The 20,277-nt window shown below is 39.2% G+C and overlaps 1 protein-coding gene across 5 annotated transcripts in view; it reads right to left on the bottom strand.

The window, feature by feature from the left end:
- The window catches only part of PDLIM5 (PDZ and LIM domain 5), a 140,297-nt gene that overhangs the window by 23,468 nt on the left and 96,552 nt on the right, over positions 1-20,277 (bottom strand). For all 5 annotated transcript variants that reach the window (XM_067468596.1, XM_067468597.1, XM_067468598.1 and 2 more), the window contains one exon: positions 10,084-10,259. In XM_067468596.1, the coding sequence (XP_067324697.1) occupies positions 10,084-10,259 (176 nt within the window). The remainder of the gene's footprint in view (positions 1-10,083; positions 10,260-20,277) is intronic.

Here is a 20,277-nt window from a genome sequence, read left to right as displayed (position 1 = left end):
TCATATTTAGAAGGTCAGAAAAATGTGGCAGAGGTCTCAGATAACTGAGAAATTTAGTACGGTAACAGATTTACTTCATTGCTGAATTAACAGGACAAACCCCTGTCTAGTTAGAGAGCAGGGAAGCCCAACTGGCATAGAAATGTACAGTTTGCAGAAGGATACATGTCTGAGATAGTGTCAAAAGTGGAAGAGACCATATCTCATCTGCTACTGCTGCAAGTTGAGAGCTGGGCAGGAGAGGAAAAAGGCGTGGTGGGTGCATATTAAGCCTTGTGGTTTATATTAGAAACTAATTAGAAGAAATTGAAGGATCGGGGAGATGAAGAGTACAAAGAGTTTCAGAATTTCCTCTAGCCAATTCGCACTACACAATTACAATGTCATGATTCCATTTTAGCTGTCAAGGCAACATGTTATTGAATTCTGGGATTTGAAGTTTACAGAGAAGTATTTAACCTGAATAAAAAAACCACGAGTCCTCAGAATTTTGCCCAATTGTTAAAAGTGGATTCCTTGTGCTACAATTCCATAGTCTGAAAAGGTCCTGAGTATGCATTATTCTGCAGAACTTCAAAAGTTAAATACAAAATATAATAAATACAAACATGTAACAAGCTTCTAATTTCTAATTCATGGTGATGAAACAGTTATATGTTTTAACCTATTTTAACTTACACTGGCATTATAGGTGTGCGTGCTGCTCACATATATCCATGTGTGCTTGTGTGTGTGTGCTCCACAATGATTTCAAAAGGTTAACATTCTTAAATACCCCAGCTTAAACAGTTGACATTTATGAATAGCTTTGCTGTGGTTTCACAATAGACTTTGCTTGGCTACAGTGGAATTCACATTAGTTAACTTGCAAGAGCTTGTGGTATGCCGCCTCGTGACAGAAAAACAATTTGGAATTATTAATTCCAGACAGTCCATTTGTCAGACTCAAACACCACTGTTCATGCTACTAAACCTGCTATTCCATGCAGTGCATTCAGGCAACTAATAGTGCAAGCTTTTACTTAAATTTGCATTCCACTCAGTTTCAAATAGCAGATAACAGAGGTAAAAATGAAATAAAAATGAAATCAAATCAGTACTGAGCCAATTCAATTGTCAGAAATCAAGTAGTATTCCAAAGAGAAAATCTATTTACATACTACTAGGTCACTGCAAGGTAAATAATCTCACCATCTTCTGTATACACCTGGTACCAGGCACAGTGTGATAACATATGGAACAGAAATGTGGCTTAAGTTCAGTGCATTTGAGTCTGCTCAGTAACTGAACAACTGGCCACCTGTGAAGCTCAATACAGTATATATGGCCTTGAGTTGCATCATAGAATATGCAACACACACACACACACACACACACACACAAAACGTAGCTACAAAATGTAGCAAAATGTTGTACCACAATACTTGCTTCTTAGCATTCAGAACAGATGAAATCCTAACTCATGAGGTGGTTTCCGTGAAACTGACCATCCCATTAAATAACAGTCCATTTTATGACATGCAATCACTTAGTGCAATGATGGTTTTTGTTCATCAATTAGACAAAGTTCCAATCCATTTCATTTCAGGGCAGTAACACCTTGATTGTGGAATGCTCTCCACAAAGAGGTTCAATTGATCCCAACCCTATAATGTTTCAAAACCACATGAAGACATTTCCATTTGCTTGTGCATTTTAGTGGAATTGCAATCTTGTTCTGATGCCACAGTCTGTTTATATTCCGTTTAACTGGTTTTCTATTCTATTAACATGATTTGTTGCTTTCTTGTATTGTCATATCACTTTTACACATCACTTTATTGTTTGTGATGCTTCATCAGAGAACTGTTTTAGAAGTGTTTAGAAATGGGGAGGGCACATGAGATAGGGAGAAATTGTCTTCTGAGCTCACGATTTGTGTGGAAATGAGAGAAAGTGGGGAAAATATGTGGGATGGGATCTGTCAAATTTGTCTTTATCAAATCGCTTCAGTGACATGGAGTAATGAGTGTTTCTATGGGTGGTCTTTTACCAAGCACTCACATTTCTCTCCCAAAGTCCTGCATGGTTATTTAAAAAAATAATTTTATAATTAGAAATACCAAAATTTCAAGATATCACAACATTGTTTTTCCTGTCATTTTGCCTTCATGGTAATCTTGGCTTTAGAAATTGCACTACTGCTAACTTTTTAACTTTGTTTTCCTTTTAAAAAAATCAACCACAGTAAGTTCTAGTGCCTAGTAGGTTTCAAACTTTCATGATTAAAGGTAAGGAGATTGGGAGGGAAAAGAGAGGAGTCCATAGAAGGGGGGGGGGGGTCCGCTTTAAGGACAATATCTTCAGTCTCCTTGAGAGTAAGGAGATTGGGAGAGAAAAGAAAGGAGCTCATGGAAAGAAGTGGTGTTTGTCTTAAGAAGGGTGTGTCCTGTCTCCTCTAAAAGGATGGCTGAGCTAGAGGTGGGAGGAGGCAATCCTTTAAAGATGGAACATCACACAAAGAAGACAATTCCACATCCAAAGCGATATGATGAGATTTTCTCCACTTTCCTCAGCTCCGTCTGATGAAGTCCTAAGAAATGGTCAATGGTCTCACCAAATATGAGCTGTGGTCTAAATCTGCTTTTTTGGCTTATTGAATTGTTTTAAGTAACAACAACAAAACTAACCATTACTAAGAAACAGAAAATAAGCAGACATTATGAGGGTCGGGATCCAGGAGACCAAAAGACTGGAGGGTTTTGGGTTTGCTACAATTGGGGGACATGTTTAGTTAAAGAAAATAACACCCTCATGATTACCTTTTTTAAATGACTTTAACCCATTCACAGTTTAATCTGCCTTTAGTTATGCATAATTTAAAGCCATTTCCCTCCTGGTTCATAGTTTCATAAAAATTAGGTAAAGTCAAGAAGCCCCTCTCTGTTTTTAGAAAAGAGGATAGGAAATCTGATTGTTTCAGTTTCATGGAGTTGCATTAAGTAGATACATCATTTCCATTTCATAGAATAATCAAGAAAATCAGTGTCCACTTGCAATAATTTCCTTAAGTGATTTACTTCTCATTAAACCAAATGAAATTTTATTCAGTTACTGAACAAAGTGTGATTATGTAAGAAGAGTCACATCATTAAAATTATACTTTGTGCATGTGGTGAGCAACTTGACTTATAGGCTAAGATGTTCAGACTTTATGTATTTCAATGAAGCAGATACTCAAGACTTGTTTCTTATTGGCACAACAAGCAGATCAGTTTAAGGTGAAATGAAAGCAAATGAAAGCACATAGTCAGCTGTTAGATGACATGACATTATATAAATCGAAAGCCATAGCATTAATCTGCAGAATTTAATATTACCTTTGTATATTTTTCATCTTACTGTAAAGATTTTGGTAAACTACTGAAATAAAATGGAACTTACTACAAAATCAAAATTGCTAGATTTTTTTTTGCACCCTCTTCCATAGCCATGAAATTAGATGAGACATACTATTGCTGTTTTATGAACCTTCAGTCCTTTCCATTCCTCTGCCCTCAGAAATTACCATGTAATATTAACCAATAGTTAGTGCAATTGTTCGGATTTGACTCTGATTTTAAAGTGACATTTCTCTGCATTTTAAAGTAAGCTTTCCTTTTAAGATCTAAGTTTGAGAGTAAACCAGATTCAGTTTGTGTGGTTTTCAAACACCAGTGAAATAGAATTTACAAGGACACAAACAAAGACTAGTGTTTACTGAATGGAACCAGGAAGCGGAACCAGTGCCTGAATACAAGCACATACACATGCATACATGTCTTTACTAAACTTCACAGCTCTTTGTTCAGTTCTGAAATGTTTGGTTAACTTTCATCCAAGACTGACCTGCTGGGGAGTTTCCACTGGCACAGAATGGTGGTTGCTTTTAACTCAGCCATCAAAGATTCCATTTTGTGAAATATTTGCTTTTTACTTAATAGTTTCAGACAAATTGCTACTCACATCTCAGGGATGAGATGGAAAGGATCTATAAACAAAAACCATCTTTGGTTTTGGTGGCAGGTGGGAGGGAAATATATCTTGGTTTTTGCTGTAACCATACTTAAAATTTTTCCCCCTTAAGTCATGAACTTGTGTTTCCAACTTTTTTAGACTTCTGGAGGAATTGCATCCTGGTTAGTAAACAATTAAATGTTATCAAAACTAATAACATTTCATTGTTTACTAATTTTCCCCATATTACACCATTGACTAGTTCAAAAGTATTTATAATGCATTTAAAATATGTAGATGTTATAAACAAAAATGTTTATTTAACTTGACCCTACCATTCTCAAGCATGTTAGCCTGAATAGGTAATAGTGATGGATGTTGGGAGTTGTAGTCCAATAAGGTCAGAGTGAGTGGCCAGAGTGAGAGGCCCCATAGTGTAGTAGTTTGAGTGTTGGACTATGGTTCTGGACACCAGATTTGAATCCCTATTTGGCCATGGAAATTTATTAGATAGCCTTATATTCTCTCAGCCTTAAGGGGAAAGCAAAGGCAAATCTCCTCTGAAGAAATCTTGCCAAGCAAACCCAGTTATAATTTTGCATTAAGGTAAAGGTAAAGTTTTTCCCTTGGCATTAAGCCTTGTCATGTCTGACTTTGAGGGGCGGTGCTCATCTCCATTTCTAAGCTAACGAGCCAGCGTTGTCTGTAGACACCTGCAAGGTCATGTGGCCAGCATGACTGTATGGAGTGCCATTACCTTCCTGCCAAGGTGGTACTTATTGATCTACTCATATTTGCATGTTTTCAAACTGCTAAGTTGGAAGAAGCTGGGCCTAACTGCAGGAGCTCACCCCGTTCCCTGGATTTGAACCACCAAACTTGCAGTCAGCAAGTTCAGCAGCTCAGTGGTTTAACCCGCTGCACCACCAGGGGCTCCTAATTTTGCATCAGGGTTGCTTAAAGTTGCAAATAACGAAGGCATACAACAACAGCAACAAAATCAACAACAACACCAGTTATCCACTCCTCAGCCCACAAACAATGATCTTTCTTCTTATCACTCCTCAACTAGAAGTTACTATTTTCTAAAGGAAGAATAAGCTATTTATATTTTTCAACAGTAATCTTCACAAAAACATTTTAATATTTTAACACAGTAGATGCAGCTGCAAGAGAAACATGTTTTCCTACTCAAAACCACCAAACTGAATACTGGAAAGACTATATCCCCTGCATGAATGTATCTAACTTACTCAAATTTCCATAACATTTCAGGACATCCATCTTTGGATACACAATTACAATCTTTCCAGGTGTGCTCAACTATCATTATGTTACTGTTTTCATTCCTCATTCATCACGAAAACTTGAATATGTATTGAAAAACAAACTTGTGAATGGAGATATGATGAGCCAAATATACCGCAGACATTTTGTTTTTTGTTTTTTTAAAAAAAACCAACACATTTCTCTGCATTTTATGGACATTTGTCTCAACATGAATACCTATTAATATTAAAAAATCTTGTTATTGCATTTACGCAATTGAAAGTGTCCCACAAAATTTCAGGGAAAAATGATTAGAAACATGATCTATTCCTTCATGTCAATCATCTCCCACTTTCAAGCAACTCAGAGTGTTTTTGTCGAAATGATCTTTCTCCACTAATGCTGACATCAGCCTTTTCTTTATCTTTTCTTTAACCTTCTCTATCTTTTTTTTATACCTTGCCACAGCAATCTAATATTCCCCACCTATCCTGACATTATATGTTTGATCATTAGGGGACAAAACAAAACTAAAAAGCTGGGTAATCAGATAAAAAGCCATGAAAAAACAGTGACAACAATAACCCTTCATGCTAGGTTCTTACCCAGGTCTTGTAGTGTAGTTGGTTGATCCCACAAAATGTCATTCAATTTTGCTAACTCCCAGTGGCATGACCTCCATATAAACCCTCCCGTACAAGACCTTACTCATACCACATAACCAATGAATGTCATGACAACCCATAATGTCGTATGTGTATAAAAGGTGTAATTTAGAATACTGAGCATACTGTTTCTTTCTAGTCTATGCTGCTACCTTGTTGGGAGAAGAACAAGTCAGACAAGTGTGACTTGTGGGGATGAGAAATAGGGCCTTCTCAGTGGTGGCCCCTTGTCTGTGGAATTCCCTCCCCAATGAAATCAGAACAGCTCCTTCTACCTTGTCTTTCAGGGGGAAAAAAAACTTAAGACATGGTTATGGGACCAAGCATTCGAGCAGAAACAATAGCAGTGCAATAATGGAGAGCGACCAACTAATGGACTGATTCTGAATTACGATTTTTGAATTTGTGTGATTTTAATTGCTATTTTAATAAATTATGTTTTATTGCTGTTTTAATTGTAATTGTTATTTTTGGCATATGTTTGTTGGGAATTGAATTGCTACTTGTTGTGGGACTATCCTGAGTCCCCTTCAGGATGAAAAGGATGGGGTACAAATACGGGAAATATAAATAAATAATAAATAAATCCCAATACAATGGTATCTTGACATGGGAGGAGAATATGTGGCTTCTTTCTGTGGACCTACTGGGAGTGAAATAACAGAGTGTACTAACATGTTTGCTTATTCCACAATAAACTATAGTTTTACAAAGTTCTGGCTTATCCTGACACTGGCACTGTTGACATTTATGTTGTAAAACACTTGTGATACTAGCACTCTCAGAAGTACAAAGTACTTATTCTGAAAATAATCTCATGGAATGCAAACTGGCATTAGATCCTTTTGAAGGACTGCGTATCAATTCTTTAATCAACACAACTTTCCTACATCCTACAGAATATATTTAAGTTTAAATTTGAAGGGGAACTTGTGTTGTGTTAAATGTAGCATATCAGAAACACCATAGCGAACCCAAAATATAAGCAGTGATTTATGAAATCATCTTAACCGCACCATACATTCTGTAACAATTAAAAAATGGAAGCCAATGCAATAGGGAACAGATGTGGTGATCTATCGCCACCTTGAGGACACTTTAAAGTTCCACACTTCGAAAGCCCAAAGAGATGCAGTATTTGTTTTATTAAACAGTTACAAGGTAACTCCAAAAGCCACATAATTAAAAATGTATTCCAACAGCACCATATGTTCCAGCTGTTGTTTTGTGATGATCAAGATTTTTTCCCACCAACTTGTCAAGCACGTTATTCAGAGATGCAGATTCTCTGCCGCATCTTCAGTCTAATTGTTAACAGAACACAGAGATCTGGGTGACATTCACTATCAATCGAGGTGTGATAAGCTCTATGTATGTCTCTCTGTGTAGAATGATAATAAAATGTCTGAAGTATTCTAAATGAAATGCACCTTAAGTGCTCCCACAAAAAGACGTCACTCAGAATGTTTTCTTCCTCTTTCTCTTCTCTCAACATCATCATTTAAATTAATATTTTAAGACATGATAATTCAATGACACACACTATTTCTACATTATTTAGACTGTAACAATTTACTAGGAAGTTTATACACTGGAGTGAAGAGGCTTGTTCTTGAATAAATGTGTTTGTTGTTGTGTCATTTTGTACTTTCAAGTCATTTCTAACTTGTGCCACTCTGGAGAGCCCTGCTGGCTAGTTTTCAGAGATGAATGGCTGTGGCTAGGTGAAGGCAACCAGTGGCCAGCAGAGCAGTGTGCACATGTGAGGTTTCATATCTAATATCCTGCCTAAAGCAAACTTTGGCTGGCTCCGTTAAAGCAGAATACCAGCCCTAACCATTCGTACAAGGATCTACGAATGCATGCTTTTGAGCATGACTACTACTGGCATATGTTCCCATCCCTAGTGTACATCATTTTAGTGGAAAAACTCTGCCTACCTCTCTAGCGCATGTGAAGGATTAAGGATTGAAGCCACCATAGATGCGTAGAGTTGGAAGAGACCCCAAGGTTCATCCAATCATGCAGGAATCAATCAAAGCACTCCCAACACATGGAAATGCTCCACTTGGGGACACTCCCTTGGCTGTTATGGTTTGGTGTGTGGGACCCTTTGCCAGATGAATCTTGCAACCAAGAAGACCAACTCTGGTAGTCACTAGCTTCAACCTGAAGGAAAGAAACCCTACAGAAACATCTCAAGAGACTATTCTAATGTGGCCTTATGTTTCTATGGATTTTTTTTGGACAATATATAGGATTGTCTATCTCACACACACACATACATATTTGACAGACCTACAGAAATACTTTAGTTATTTTGAAATGAGAGCTTCCCTACTCTGAGAGAAATTCTCTTTGGTTGAGCTTTCTTTCCTCCAAGGACTGGATCAGAGAAGTTCTGTATCCAGATGGAAGTGAACAATTCAGATTTGTGGAAGTTGGTCTTGAGAGCATCCATATTGATGACTATTTGAATATTTATTTGGAGTTGCAATTATCCTATTTAAAAGAAAAGTGTGTGTGTTTGCCTTTTTACATGAGGTTTGGACAAATTCAATTTGCACATCATCAGTGCTGACCATTTTTACAACAAGGATGGTCACGTGATATATTTGATGGCTTGAACATATGGAAAACTTTTTATGGCAGAAAATGGCTATAGAAAGTCTATACTTTTTGATCAACAACTTTTGCAACCAAAAATGCTTCCAAAGGAAGCAGAGCTGCAAGTGTATTTATGAACAATACAGATATAAAGGATTACAGTACAAAAGATCTATAGCTCTGTGAAGAAATAAAATTAAAGCGCTGTGCAGTATCTGCTTTAAAGCAGCTGAAATCTGGATTATGTGTTTATGGAAAGCTTAAAATTTGCCAGCAGGGCCCAGACGAAGGAAACATTAACACTTTACAATTGCAGGAGAGAGAGAATCAAAACTTTCAATAGATTAAGGGCCAATATGCACACACAGCTCAGGTAAATGGATTATACATATTCCAGAATGCAGAAACAATCACCTGGATCATTTTCTCTTGTGTATGGTATTCACATGTATTTATATCCACTAGTTCTATCATATTTGGCTATCTTCCATCTGGGGATTCAAAGTGGTATATATGGCACCTCATCTTCCACACTGCCATTTATATTCATAAACTGAAACAGATCTGTGAGTTTTCCTGCTTTTCGCATTTTGATTCTAGGTATCTTAGTGTCAACATCCAAGAACCATTAATTGGGTTTTGTGATTTTTATTATGTATAGGTTCAGTTAAGATGTTTGTGATGAGATTTGGTTTAAAAAGTTATTTAAAACCAATTTAAAATTGAAGATTGATTCACTTATTTAAGATTGAAATACAACAAAATTGAAATATTTAATAATAATAATTTTTGTCTGGAGTTTAAATGCTGGGTTTTGAAATTGTTAGTTTTTATCTATGCTGTATCTGCATAATCAAAGGACCTTAAGAATAAAAAAATAAAACTGCACATTTGAGAGCATTTCTCTATTATTTTTAAATCAATATATTATGAATGTGGTTTTACTTTCTGCAGAACATAATATGATGGGTCTTTATTGATTAGCAGAGTAATGGAAGTACAGAATTGGAAGGGCTCTATGGGGCATCAGGTCCAATCTCTTGCTCCATTCTTATTTGTTTTATTTACTTCACTTTACTCAAAGCGGTTTCCAACATAATTATGGCAAAATGTAATGCCTCACATTCAGAAACTTAACATAACGATAATAACATACAATTATCAATTAAATCATAAAACATGACATCATTTAACATCAACACGTGGAATTAAAAACATTAAATCACACACTCCAACAATTGTAGTCCAGGCTGTTCCAAATATTATATCTATTGCACATAATCCCTGATCATTCCTTGCACTGCTTACTGCCCAATGGCTTGGTCCCATAGCCAAGCATCAGATCCAAGCTCTTGGTCCATTCTTATGGCTATGTCATGCATATTTATTTATCCTGCTATTTAAAATATTACTTCATTTATTTCCATATTTTTCTGAAATAAGAAAACAAATTAAGGCAACCAACATAAACATGAACTTTACAAATAGTTTATATCATTTTACTTTTTCATATAAAAAAATTGGCCCTCCTTAACAAGTAAATAAAACGAAGAGTTGGAAAATTTACCTGGCTGATTAGAAGACTGCCATCCTGATGTTTTGACAGCATACTGGGGTTCTGCTGGCTTCACGGCTGGTACTGATGCTGTACTTGCAAGCACTGTCCTGTTCACATCGTTTTCTGGGGTTTCAGGCATGCTTTTTACTGTGGCAGCAGTATACTGAGCAGGCTCTAGAGGATCACTATAGGGAGACACAATTCTACATCTTAGTTTAAAACTATCATAACAAATAATGTGGTTTTTTAAAAGAAGAATCATAGACTCATAGAGTTTGAAGAGACCACATCAGCCATCCAGTCCAACCCCCAACCATGCAAAAAAACCAAACAAAACAAAACCAACCAAACAAAAAAAACCCCCAAAAACCCACAAAGTACCCCTAACAGATGGCCATAAAATATAAACTACTTATTTTTAGCATAAATTGATAAGCTCTTCTAAAACATTGATTCTTTATTATTTTCACTCTCATTCATTCACTCATTCACCCCTACTTACAAGCCTCATTGATGAACTTTATTTACCATGAATCAGTAGGATATATAGTCAGTCAGCATGTGTTCTGCATTCCCAGATTCAACCAATGATGGCTCAAATAAAAAATCAGAAAAAAAATCCAAAAAGCAAACTTTGATTTTGCTCTGGACTGAACACTACACGGATACCTTGCCATAGCCTCCCACTATTTCACAGATCCTCATGCTCCTCCAGCACTCATTTGAGGTGTTTACCATTTTATATTAGGGATACCACACCTGATTCTCTCCAGAGAAGTCTATTACTTCACGTAAGTTTTTGGATTCTAACACTGAGACAGATCTAAATTATAGCCATGCCCGACCACTTACCACTTAATCATGCTACAGAAAAAAAATCCTGCAAAATTCTGGGGTTTGCAGTTTAGTGAGGCTGTTAAAAGCTCCTCCCTAAACTACAAACCCTAGAATTCTGCAGGAGACAGAAACTAGATTTTAAGTGGATTTTTTCTCTAGAGTGATGAGCCTCTTAACATCATTATGCTTCACGTTGTTGACATATTTTCTTGGTTTGCCTCTAAGCAGTTCTTCCATTGCTTCAACATATTTTACTCTAGTAATCTCTTATGCTCACAAGATTAGAGCATATTCTATAATAATATATAATACTGCTACCACTGCTATCAAAACTATGCAGAAAAGTAAATTTTGGGTTTTTGCTAGTCTCCCACAGTCTAAATGTCAATTCTAAAAAAATGCTAATATATAAAACATTAAACATAAGATTATTTGCAATGAGCAAAGAATTTACTGAAACAATGATAGTGGTTAAGAAATGCTAAAAACCAAATTCACATTGGTTGCTTTATACTGACACAGACTATTGATTTATTGAGCCAATATCTTCCTGATTATAGTGGTTCTCTTGGGTTTCAGAAAGAAATCTTTTCCAGACCTATTTGGAGATGCCAGGAATTGAACCTAGAGACGTTTTCATGCCAAACATGTGCTTTATCACTAAGCTACATTTGTCTTTCCCTAAACCCATATACAGCTGAGCTAGCATAATATGGAGTATAAGCCTATGTTCATTTAGGCAAACAAAATCAGCTTAAGTTCAGCAAGTGATATTTACAGCTAGATGGAAGATAGCAACTGTTATGTTCTTTTAATGGCTATAGAAATTCCTTTGTCCAAAATGCTTGGGACCAGAAGTGTTCCCTATTTCAGATTTTGAAATATTTCCATATACATAATAAGATATCATGGAGATAGAACATACAGTAGTCTAAAATACCTTTTATAGACAACATTTTAAATAATTTGTTGCCTGAAAAAGATTTGTGTACAATTAACTATTTCAACCACAATTTTGGATTGTGTAATATTCTGGATTTGTATTTCCTGATAAAAGATTCTTAACTTGAACAATAAATCCAACTGTTGACATACTATATTTCAGAGAAATAAGGAAAAATCATAATTATTTCCAGTTTCAATTGTCTGTAAGGAGAAGCCTATTGATGAACTTTATTACACACTCTGGAAGCCTAGCAAAAGCATAGCTAATTCTCTGCCAAATAAAACCTAACCTTTTGACCCAACAACAGCCCTCTTCCTCAGACTCTTGTTGGAAATATCTTGCTTTCGACACACTGAGCACCTTTTCTTTTGGGAGTCAGCTGAAACCCAGACCTACTCATATTACAGGAACACTAAATAATCTGAGATTGAGGATTTGTAGATCACCACAATTTCAAAGCTCTTGTATGCTGACTTAGGTCTTCCTAAGGGGTGTTCATTGATAGACATGGGAGACCACTCCTTTTACATTACAGATGAACTGCAATTGTCAAATTTCCCATTTCTATCTAATCTGTTTTTTTAAAAAAACAAGCCTGTGCAGAATCCCTTTACAGAATCCAAGACATAAGGCAAAATAGGCAGCTGCCATTCTGTCTATGTGTTTTGCAAGTAGATTATTCCTGATTTTGATCTTCTTCTTTCTAAGCTATTTTTCCAATGGAGGGTTAGTATTGTGACTATCATTTCCACAGGGCTTCGTTTTAGGCATCCTCAGGTTGGATGTCTTCATTGATGGTGTCCATCTTTTCTTTCTTTGGCAGTCCACCTGGCCGTCGTCCTGCAATCTTCAAATGCAGTGCTGTTTGTGCTAGTGATATTGGTTCTCTTCTCATGACATGGCCATATCACCGTAGTCTTGCTTCCTGCATATTTTTTTTTTTTGCTGACTGCTTTTATTCCTAGTCATTGATAGATGTCTTCATTTGGCACATGGTCAAGAAGTGTCAAACCATGTGTCCATCTCAGCATTTTCATTTCCATTGTGTTAGGGGCTTGTTAATGTTTCTTTGTTGCTGGCCAGCATTCTGCACTCCTTATTTTGTTCCTGATTTTGATGTTTTAGCCAATTCTTGAAATTGCAACAATGAGATATACAACTCCTTTATGGAGCTGAGGCATCTTGGTTCATTTTATAGTTTGTTCTTGGTGTCTTCCTATAGAGAGAAATGACTGCTGCTACATCAATAAAATTAAGGAATCTAGGATTTTAGTGCATCTGGGATTGACCAAAAGTGTGCCTATCCCCAAAACTAAAGTCAGAAATTCATGGTCTTTTTAACTCAGATATTTTTAAAAACCAAAACTAAACATTGATTTATTTTCAGTGTGTAAAATGAGTATAAAGCTACTGTGTAGATTCTTTCAGATAAAGCCTATCACTGGGTAGACTGGATTATGCCAACCTTGCAAAATTACCTGCTAGTCTTATAGCAATTGTTCTATCAGTAGTTAGAATGATATACAATATGAAAGCCTGCAAAATAGTCCAGTGTTATTACCCAATGTCCTCTTATGTTTTCTGCAGGGAATCTGTTGGCAGGGTCAACTGTGAAGTTGATTGTAGGAGAAGCACAAGTTATTAACCAACGGAGAAGGCTGCAATGTATTTGTGTGTATATATGGCTTGAAGAGAAGTGGAAACACTTTACTCCCAGAGGCTGGGGATGAAGCTTTTTCCTCTCTCTTTTAATGTAGAGGACTTGGAGCAGAGGCAAAGTGCCCCGTGGCATAACAAGATAATACTGTCATGTATTACAGTAAAAAGTCCAATGCTCAACTTGGCTTTTATTGACTTTTTATTGTAGTTCACAATATAAAATTGCTTCCAGGTTTCTTCATAGAAAAATAGTACAGCAGGCCCTACACAGTATGTGTGTGTGTGTGTGTGGGGGGGGGGGGAACCATTGTGCATTTTTACTCTCCATTGTGTCTCTATTATCAACACCCATCAAATGCTGACCATAGAATTAACCATGAGGACCTACAGATTATGAGAGAAATGCTCTTTCTAGGAATGTCTAGGTCCTCCAACATGACTATAGGGTCAACTTCTATCAGAGATTGACCAGACTCATAATCAAGGACCCAAAGATTCCTAAAGAGAAAACAGTAATCAAATCTGGAATAAACAAATATCCAGATGTTAAACCCACAAATGTGAGGGCAAGTTATGTAGCTATTTTCCACAACTGAGGCACTGTTTCAGCTAAATATGGACACAGAAGAGAGGACCTGAATTTTGAACCTACAGAAATTGAAACCAAATGATGTTTGTTTCTTTACCTCTGCAATTTTGGTGGCATTCCATCTTATGAGGGAATTTTTACAAAACTATATACAGATGGTACTTTCCTCCTGAAGGTTGTCAACAATGTAAAAGGCATGATCAACTATACATTAGAAATGTAAGCAAAAAGAAGGAATGTTCTACCACAAATGGCGGATTTGTAGAAAAAAGTGAAAATATACATATAATTATGGACATTTTGTAAATGAATGCCCTTCCCAATTATTCCATGCCATAGCAGTTCAAATGGAATCAAAGATATACTTGTGCATGGACCCATGAACTCCCCCAACCCCACACCCCACCCCGGCACTTCCCTTAGAACAGTGGTTCCCAACCAGATGTTATAGCTTTCAACTCCTAAAAATCCCAACAGCTGGTAAACTGGCTGGGATTTCTGAGAGTTGTAGGCCAAAACACCTGGGGACCCACAGGTTGAGAACCACAGCCTTAGAACATTTATAGAATAGAAAATATGTTTAAGCAGGATAATAATACTAGATGCCAAAGTATGCCAAAGTATGTTAGGTTGTATTGAATAATATGTATCTGCTGTAAAACAAATGTATAACAAATGTATTAACTATGATAAAATAATAAAAATTATTTTTTTAAAAAAAAGAACATTTATGTCAATGTTCAAGATCCTGCTGTTAGGAATACAACCATGGCTAAATGGTAGAACACTAAATTAGCACGTCATTCCTTGTACAGGCAAAATAAATGTGTACAAAACTGTACATTGTTGGACTTTTACAAGGAAATGATAGTGTGGAGACACTGTTTCTATGCAAAGAACTGGGGGTATTTTAATAGGTTGAAAAGACTGAGACTTCCATGAAACTTTTGATTTATGGCTCACTTCAGTGCCCACTGAGCATAGCAGGAGACACTCTATTAAAATTTTCAGCAGCCCTCACACCTCAATAAGATTGGAATTGTTTGTGTAAGATGTACTTAACCAAATCAGAGAACATTTGTGTTTCCTCCAGGCTTTTGGTTCCAGTGGTAATCTTTATATCACACTGAAGTAATCAGGGAAATGCTGTCAATATGCAACATACTGACTGAAAAGTGCTACTTTTCATGGCAGCCAGCTTCCTAACACAACTCTGTCTATCAGTCAGAGACTGATTAATGGGCCAGTGTTCTGAGGGAAGAAATCCCATATTAATATTGAGAAATCCTACCACAGGAGTTGCTCATCTGTCAAGTCCATTTTTAATGTATTGAACAAAAAGGCTCAAGAATGAGCTCCAGGGCAACACTATATGTTTCTCAAAGGAGGCCATCTACCATCATTAAAGGAGGTTAAGAAAAAAAAATAAGAAGAAAAATACTGTCTTTGCCATTAAATTTGAGTTCTCCTTGTGCCACAGAGCATTTCCTTGAACTAATACGGCTTCGTCTGAATTCCAAGCTCAAGAGCAAAGTCTTATTTCTCTCTTTTAAAAAATCTAAGGTAGGCAGAGGATGTAGTAATGTATTATAATGCAATTTCCATTTACTGAACTATAACAAGTCGATTCTGATCAAACGTGAAACCAGGTTTAAAATATCTCATCTAGACTGAATAAATGGAAACCTAATTCAACGTCTGCAATTTTACAGGGAAAAAGAGGATGCTAATACAGGGCGAGGAGTTAATTTCCTTTCCCAGTTTTAACAACACCCTGCCAGCACCTTGAAACTGATATCCACCATCCCTCCTGCCAGATTCCCTGTCTCTTGCTTTCTATACTTAAACCTTTGCATAAATCTAATAGAAAGCCATATTTATTGTCCAGGTGTCTGTTCTATTCAGACAAAAAGGAAAATGAAAATTTAAGGATATGCTCATGTGAATGAGAGTTCTTGACTCTTTTTTTATATAAATACACATTTGTTTATTCAGCACTTTATATGTTTTAAATCTGTTACTGATTTATGTGTTTTATTTGCTTAACTGTATTAATTGTTTTAGTTGATGGGATATGTTTTATTATTATGTTTTAAGCAGCACTTAGTTGTAAGCCGCCTTGAGTCCCCCTACGGGGGTGAGAATGGCAAGGTATAAATGAAGGAAATAAATAAATAAACTCTTCCCCAAAAGCTTCCTGAGCACTGCTTCTTCATATGCCTTTTCTACCAAATTTGGTGATTTCTCATACGTTAAATGAATTAGAAGGGAAAAAAAAAGACAAAACCATGAGTGTCTCTTGTTCATAGAGCTTTCTTTGGGGGGACGGGGACGGACTACCAGGATCCACTAGAGTTAATAATTGTTTTCCCCCTCGATGGACTGTCACCTTGTCGTGGTGAGGGGGCTTGCGTGTTCCGATGAACCTGTGGGCACAACAACTGGAGTCGTGCACTCCCAGGAGTGGCCGCGGGGGAGGTTCCAGACCAAGCACAGTCCAAAGACCCAAAGACCTCAACGGCGGAGCAGGCGGAGGATAACATGGCACATGTTACAACGGCTGTGAAGGCGGAAGAAGGCTGCAACAGACTGAGAAGCCACGGTCATTGTGTTAAACTACATCACCAGTGGAACCTCACTCTGTGAAGTCTGTGTGTTGATCAGTTGTGCACTGACCTCCACACATTAAAAAAACACACGCACAGGCGTCTTACAAAGAAAATAAAAACAAACCAACCAAAGTCCCATGGCGATCAGCGAGTGGCGACGGGGGCAGGACTGTGAAATCTGGAAGCCCCTAGTCACAGACTGGCACATGGGCGGTGGGTACGGACTCAGTCGTTCTACCTCAAGGTCCGAGGCAGTTGAGTAGTTCGGCAGCTGTATCCGCGACTGAGCAGCCCTAATGAGGACCCACTCTGCTCACCCCACATGGGGAGGGGGCTAGAAAAGGTGCCCTAAACATAGTCTGCCTCACTTATCCCTGACTGGACTGCCGCGTCCAGTGGGGTCACCACCCTGCGGCCAAAAAAGGAAAATGAACTTCGGTACGTGGAACGTACGGACTCTGATGGACAACAGTGGCAGTGAACGCCCCGAACGCAGAACTGCCATCATTGCAAGGGAGCTGGGACACCTCAACATCGACATAGCAGCCCTTCAGGAGACCCGGAGAGCAGGAGAGGGACAGCTGAAGGAAGAAAAAGGAGGCTACACCTTCTTCTGGAAGGGACTGCCCGAAAAAGACCAAAGAATGCACGGAGTTGGCTTTGCCATCAGGAATGATCTGGTGAAACATCTGTCCGAAGCACCCACTGGCATCAACGAACGACTCTCAACCCTCCGAATCGATCTTGCCAAAAACCAACGGGCAACCATCATAAGTGCCTATGCACCAACACTAGATGCTGACGAAGACATCAAGGAGAAATTCTACTGTCAGCTGGACAACGTCCTATCGGGGATACCTAAGGAGGACAAAATCATCCTCCTGGGGGACTTCAATGCAAGAGTTGGGCGAGACTTCGACCTGTGGCCAGGAACCATCGGAAAAGACGGGGTTGGAAACAGCAACTCAAATGGCATCCTGCTTCTCACCAAATGTGCGGAACACAACTTTGTCATCACCAACACGCTCTTCCGCCAGAAAAACAAGTTCAAGACATCATGGAAGCACTCCCGGTCAAAGCATTGGCACCTCTTAGACTATGTAATCACACGCGCCAGAGACCGCCGTGATGTGCTCCTCACAAGAGCCATGACAGGTGCTGACGACTGCTGGACTGACCACAGGCTAATTCGATCCTCGATGGCTCTCAAGATCGCTCCCAAGCGCAGACTCCAAGGAAGGAAGACAAGGCGCAAAATGAACACCCAAGCCCTTCAGGAGCCCTCCAGACGAGCCCATCTCCAAACAGCACTCAAGGACCATCTACCCACAGTACACCCCGAAAGTGTCGAGGAACATTGGAACAAACTGAAGACCTCCATCATCCAAGCCTGCGAAGAAACTATTGGATACCAAGCCAAGAAACATCAAGACTGGTTTGATGAAAATGACATCGAGATCCAACAGCTAATTGACAAGAAAAGGAAAGCCTTCCAAGCATGGCAGAGAGACATCAACTGTGCTGCTAAGAAAAAGATCTATGCCAGTGCAAAAGCTGAGGTCCAAAGAAGGACAAGAGAACTCAAGAACATCTGGTGGACAAAGAAGGCTGAAGAAATCCAACACCTGGCAGATACCCATGATGCTCAGGGATTCTTCAAAGCCACAAAGGTCATCTACGGACCAAGAAACCATGGGATACAGCCTCTACGCTCATCAGATGGAACCAAACTCCTGAAGGACCAAAACTCAATTGCACTACGTTGGAAAGAACACTACCAAAGCCTCCTGAACCGCAGCTCCAATGTGGCCGAAGAAGTCCTCTCACAAATCCCGCAACAACAAACCAGGGACGAGCTTGCAGCACTGCCTAGTTTGGAAGAAGTCAGCAATGCCCTCAGCCAACAGAAGAATAACAAAGCCAGTGGACCAGATGGGATCCCTGCTGAAATCTTTAAAGAGGGAGGACCTGAGCTGACACACCAACTCCACCAGCTCATAGAAAAAGTGTGGGTGACTGAGAAAATCCCAGCAGATTTCAAGGACGCCACCATCATCACCCTCTTCAAAAAGGGGGAAAGAACAGACTGCGGAAACTATCGAGGTATCTCCCTTCTAACCTCCGCTGGGAAAATCCTCGCAAGAATCCTTGCAAACCGCCTTCTGCCCCTCTCAGAAGACACCCTCCCAGAATCCCAGAATGGCTTCCGCCCCTCCAGAGGAACCGTGGACATGATCTTCACTGCACGACAGCTCCAAGAAAAATGCAGAGAACAAAACCAACCTCTGTACATGGCATTCATCGACCTTGCAAAGGCATTCGACACAGTGAATCGCAGCGCTCTCTGGACCATCCTCCACAAAATTGGGTGCCCAAACAAATTTGTGAACATCCTGCGGCTCCTCCACGATGACATGATGGCAACAGTCTTGGACAGCAGTGGCTCCCAAAGTGACCCATTTAAGGTGGAATCAGGTGTCAAACAGGGATGTGTTATTGCCCCAACTCTATTCTCCATCTTCATCGCTATGATACTTCACCTTGTTGATGGGAAGCTTCCCACCGGAGTGGAAATAATCTATCGGACAGATGGCAAGCTATTCAACCTCAGCAGACTGAAAGCCAAAACCAAGGTTACAACAACAGCTGTTATAGAACTCCAGTATGCTGATGACAATGTCGTCTGTGCGCATTCAGAAGAAGATCTACAAGCCACTCTAAACACCTTCGCAGAAGCATATGAGAAGCTCGGCCTGTCACTGAACATTGAGAAAACCAAGGTGCTGTTCCAGCAGTCGCCAGCCAATCCCTCTCCAATGCCAGTAATACAGCTTAATGGTGTCACATTAGAAAATGTGGACCATTTCCGCTACCTTGGCAGCCACCTCTCCACCAAAGTCAACATCGACGCCGAAATACAACACCGCCTGAGCTCTGCAAGTGCAGCATTTTCCAGAATGAAGCAGAGAGTGTTTGAGGACCCGGACATCCGTAGGTGCTTGTTTATAAAGCTATTGTCCTCCCAACTCTGCTATATGCCTGTGAGACGTGGACTGTCTATAGACGTCACATGCAGCTCCTGGAACGTTTCCATCAGCGCTGTCTCCGGAAAATCCTGCAAATCTCCTGGGAAGACAAGCGGACAAACGTCAGTGTGCTGGAAGAAGCAAAGACCACCAGCATTGAAGCCATGGTCCTCCAACATCAACTCCGCTGCGCCGGCCACGTTGTCCGGATGCCTGACCACCGTCTCCCAAAGCAGTTGCTCTACTCCGAACTTAAGAACGGAAAACGGAACGTTGGTGGACAGGAAAAGAGATTTAAAGATGAGCTCAAAGCCAACCTTAAAAACTCTGGCATAGACACTGAGAACTGGGAAGCCCTGGCCCTTGAGCGCTCCAGCTGGAGGACAGCTGTGACCAGCAGTGCTGCAGAATTTGAGGAGGCACGAGTGGAGGGTGAAAGAGAGAAACGTGCCAGGAGGAAGGCGCGTCAAGCCAACCCCGACCGGGACCGCCTTCCACCTGGAAACCAATGCCCTCACTGCGGAAGAAGATGCAGAG

Source organism: Anolis sagrei, chromosome 5 (genome assembly GCF_037176765.1).
Source record: "Anolis sagrei isolate rAnoSag1 chromosome 5, rAnoSag1.mat, whole genome shotgun sequence".
In the NCBI taxonomy this organism is placed as follows: Eukaryota; Metazoa; Chordata; class Lepidosauria; order Squamata; family Dactyloidae; genus Anolis; species Anolis sagrei.
This window is presented reverse-complemented; position numbering and strand designations above follow the sequence as displayed.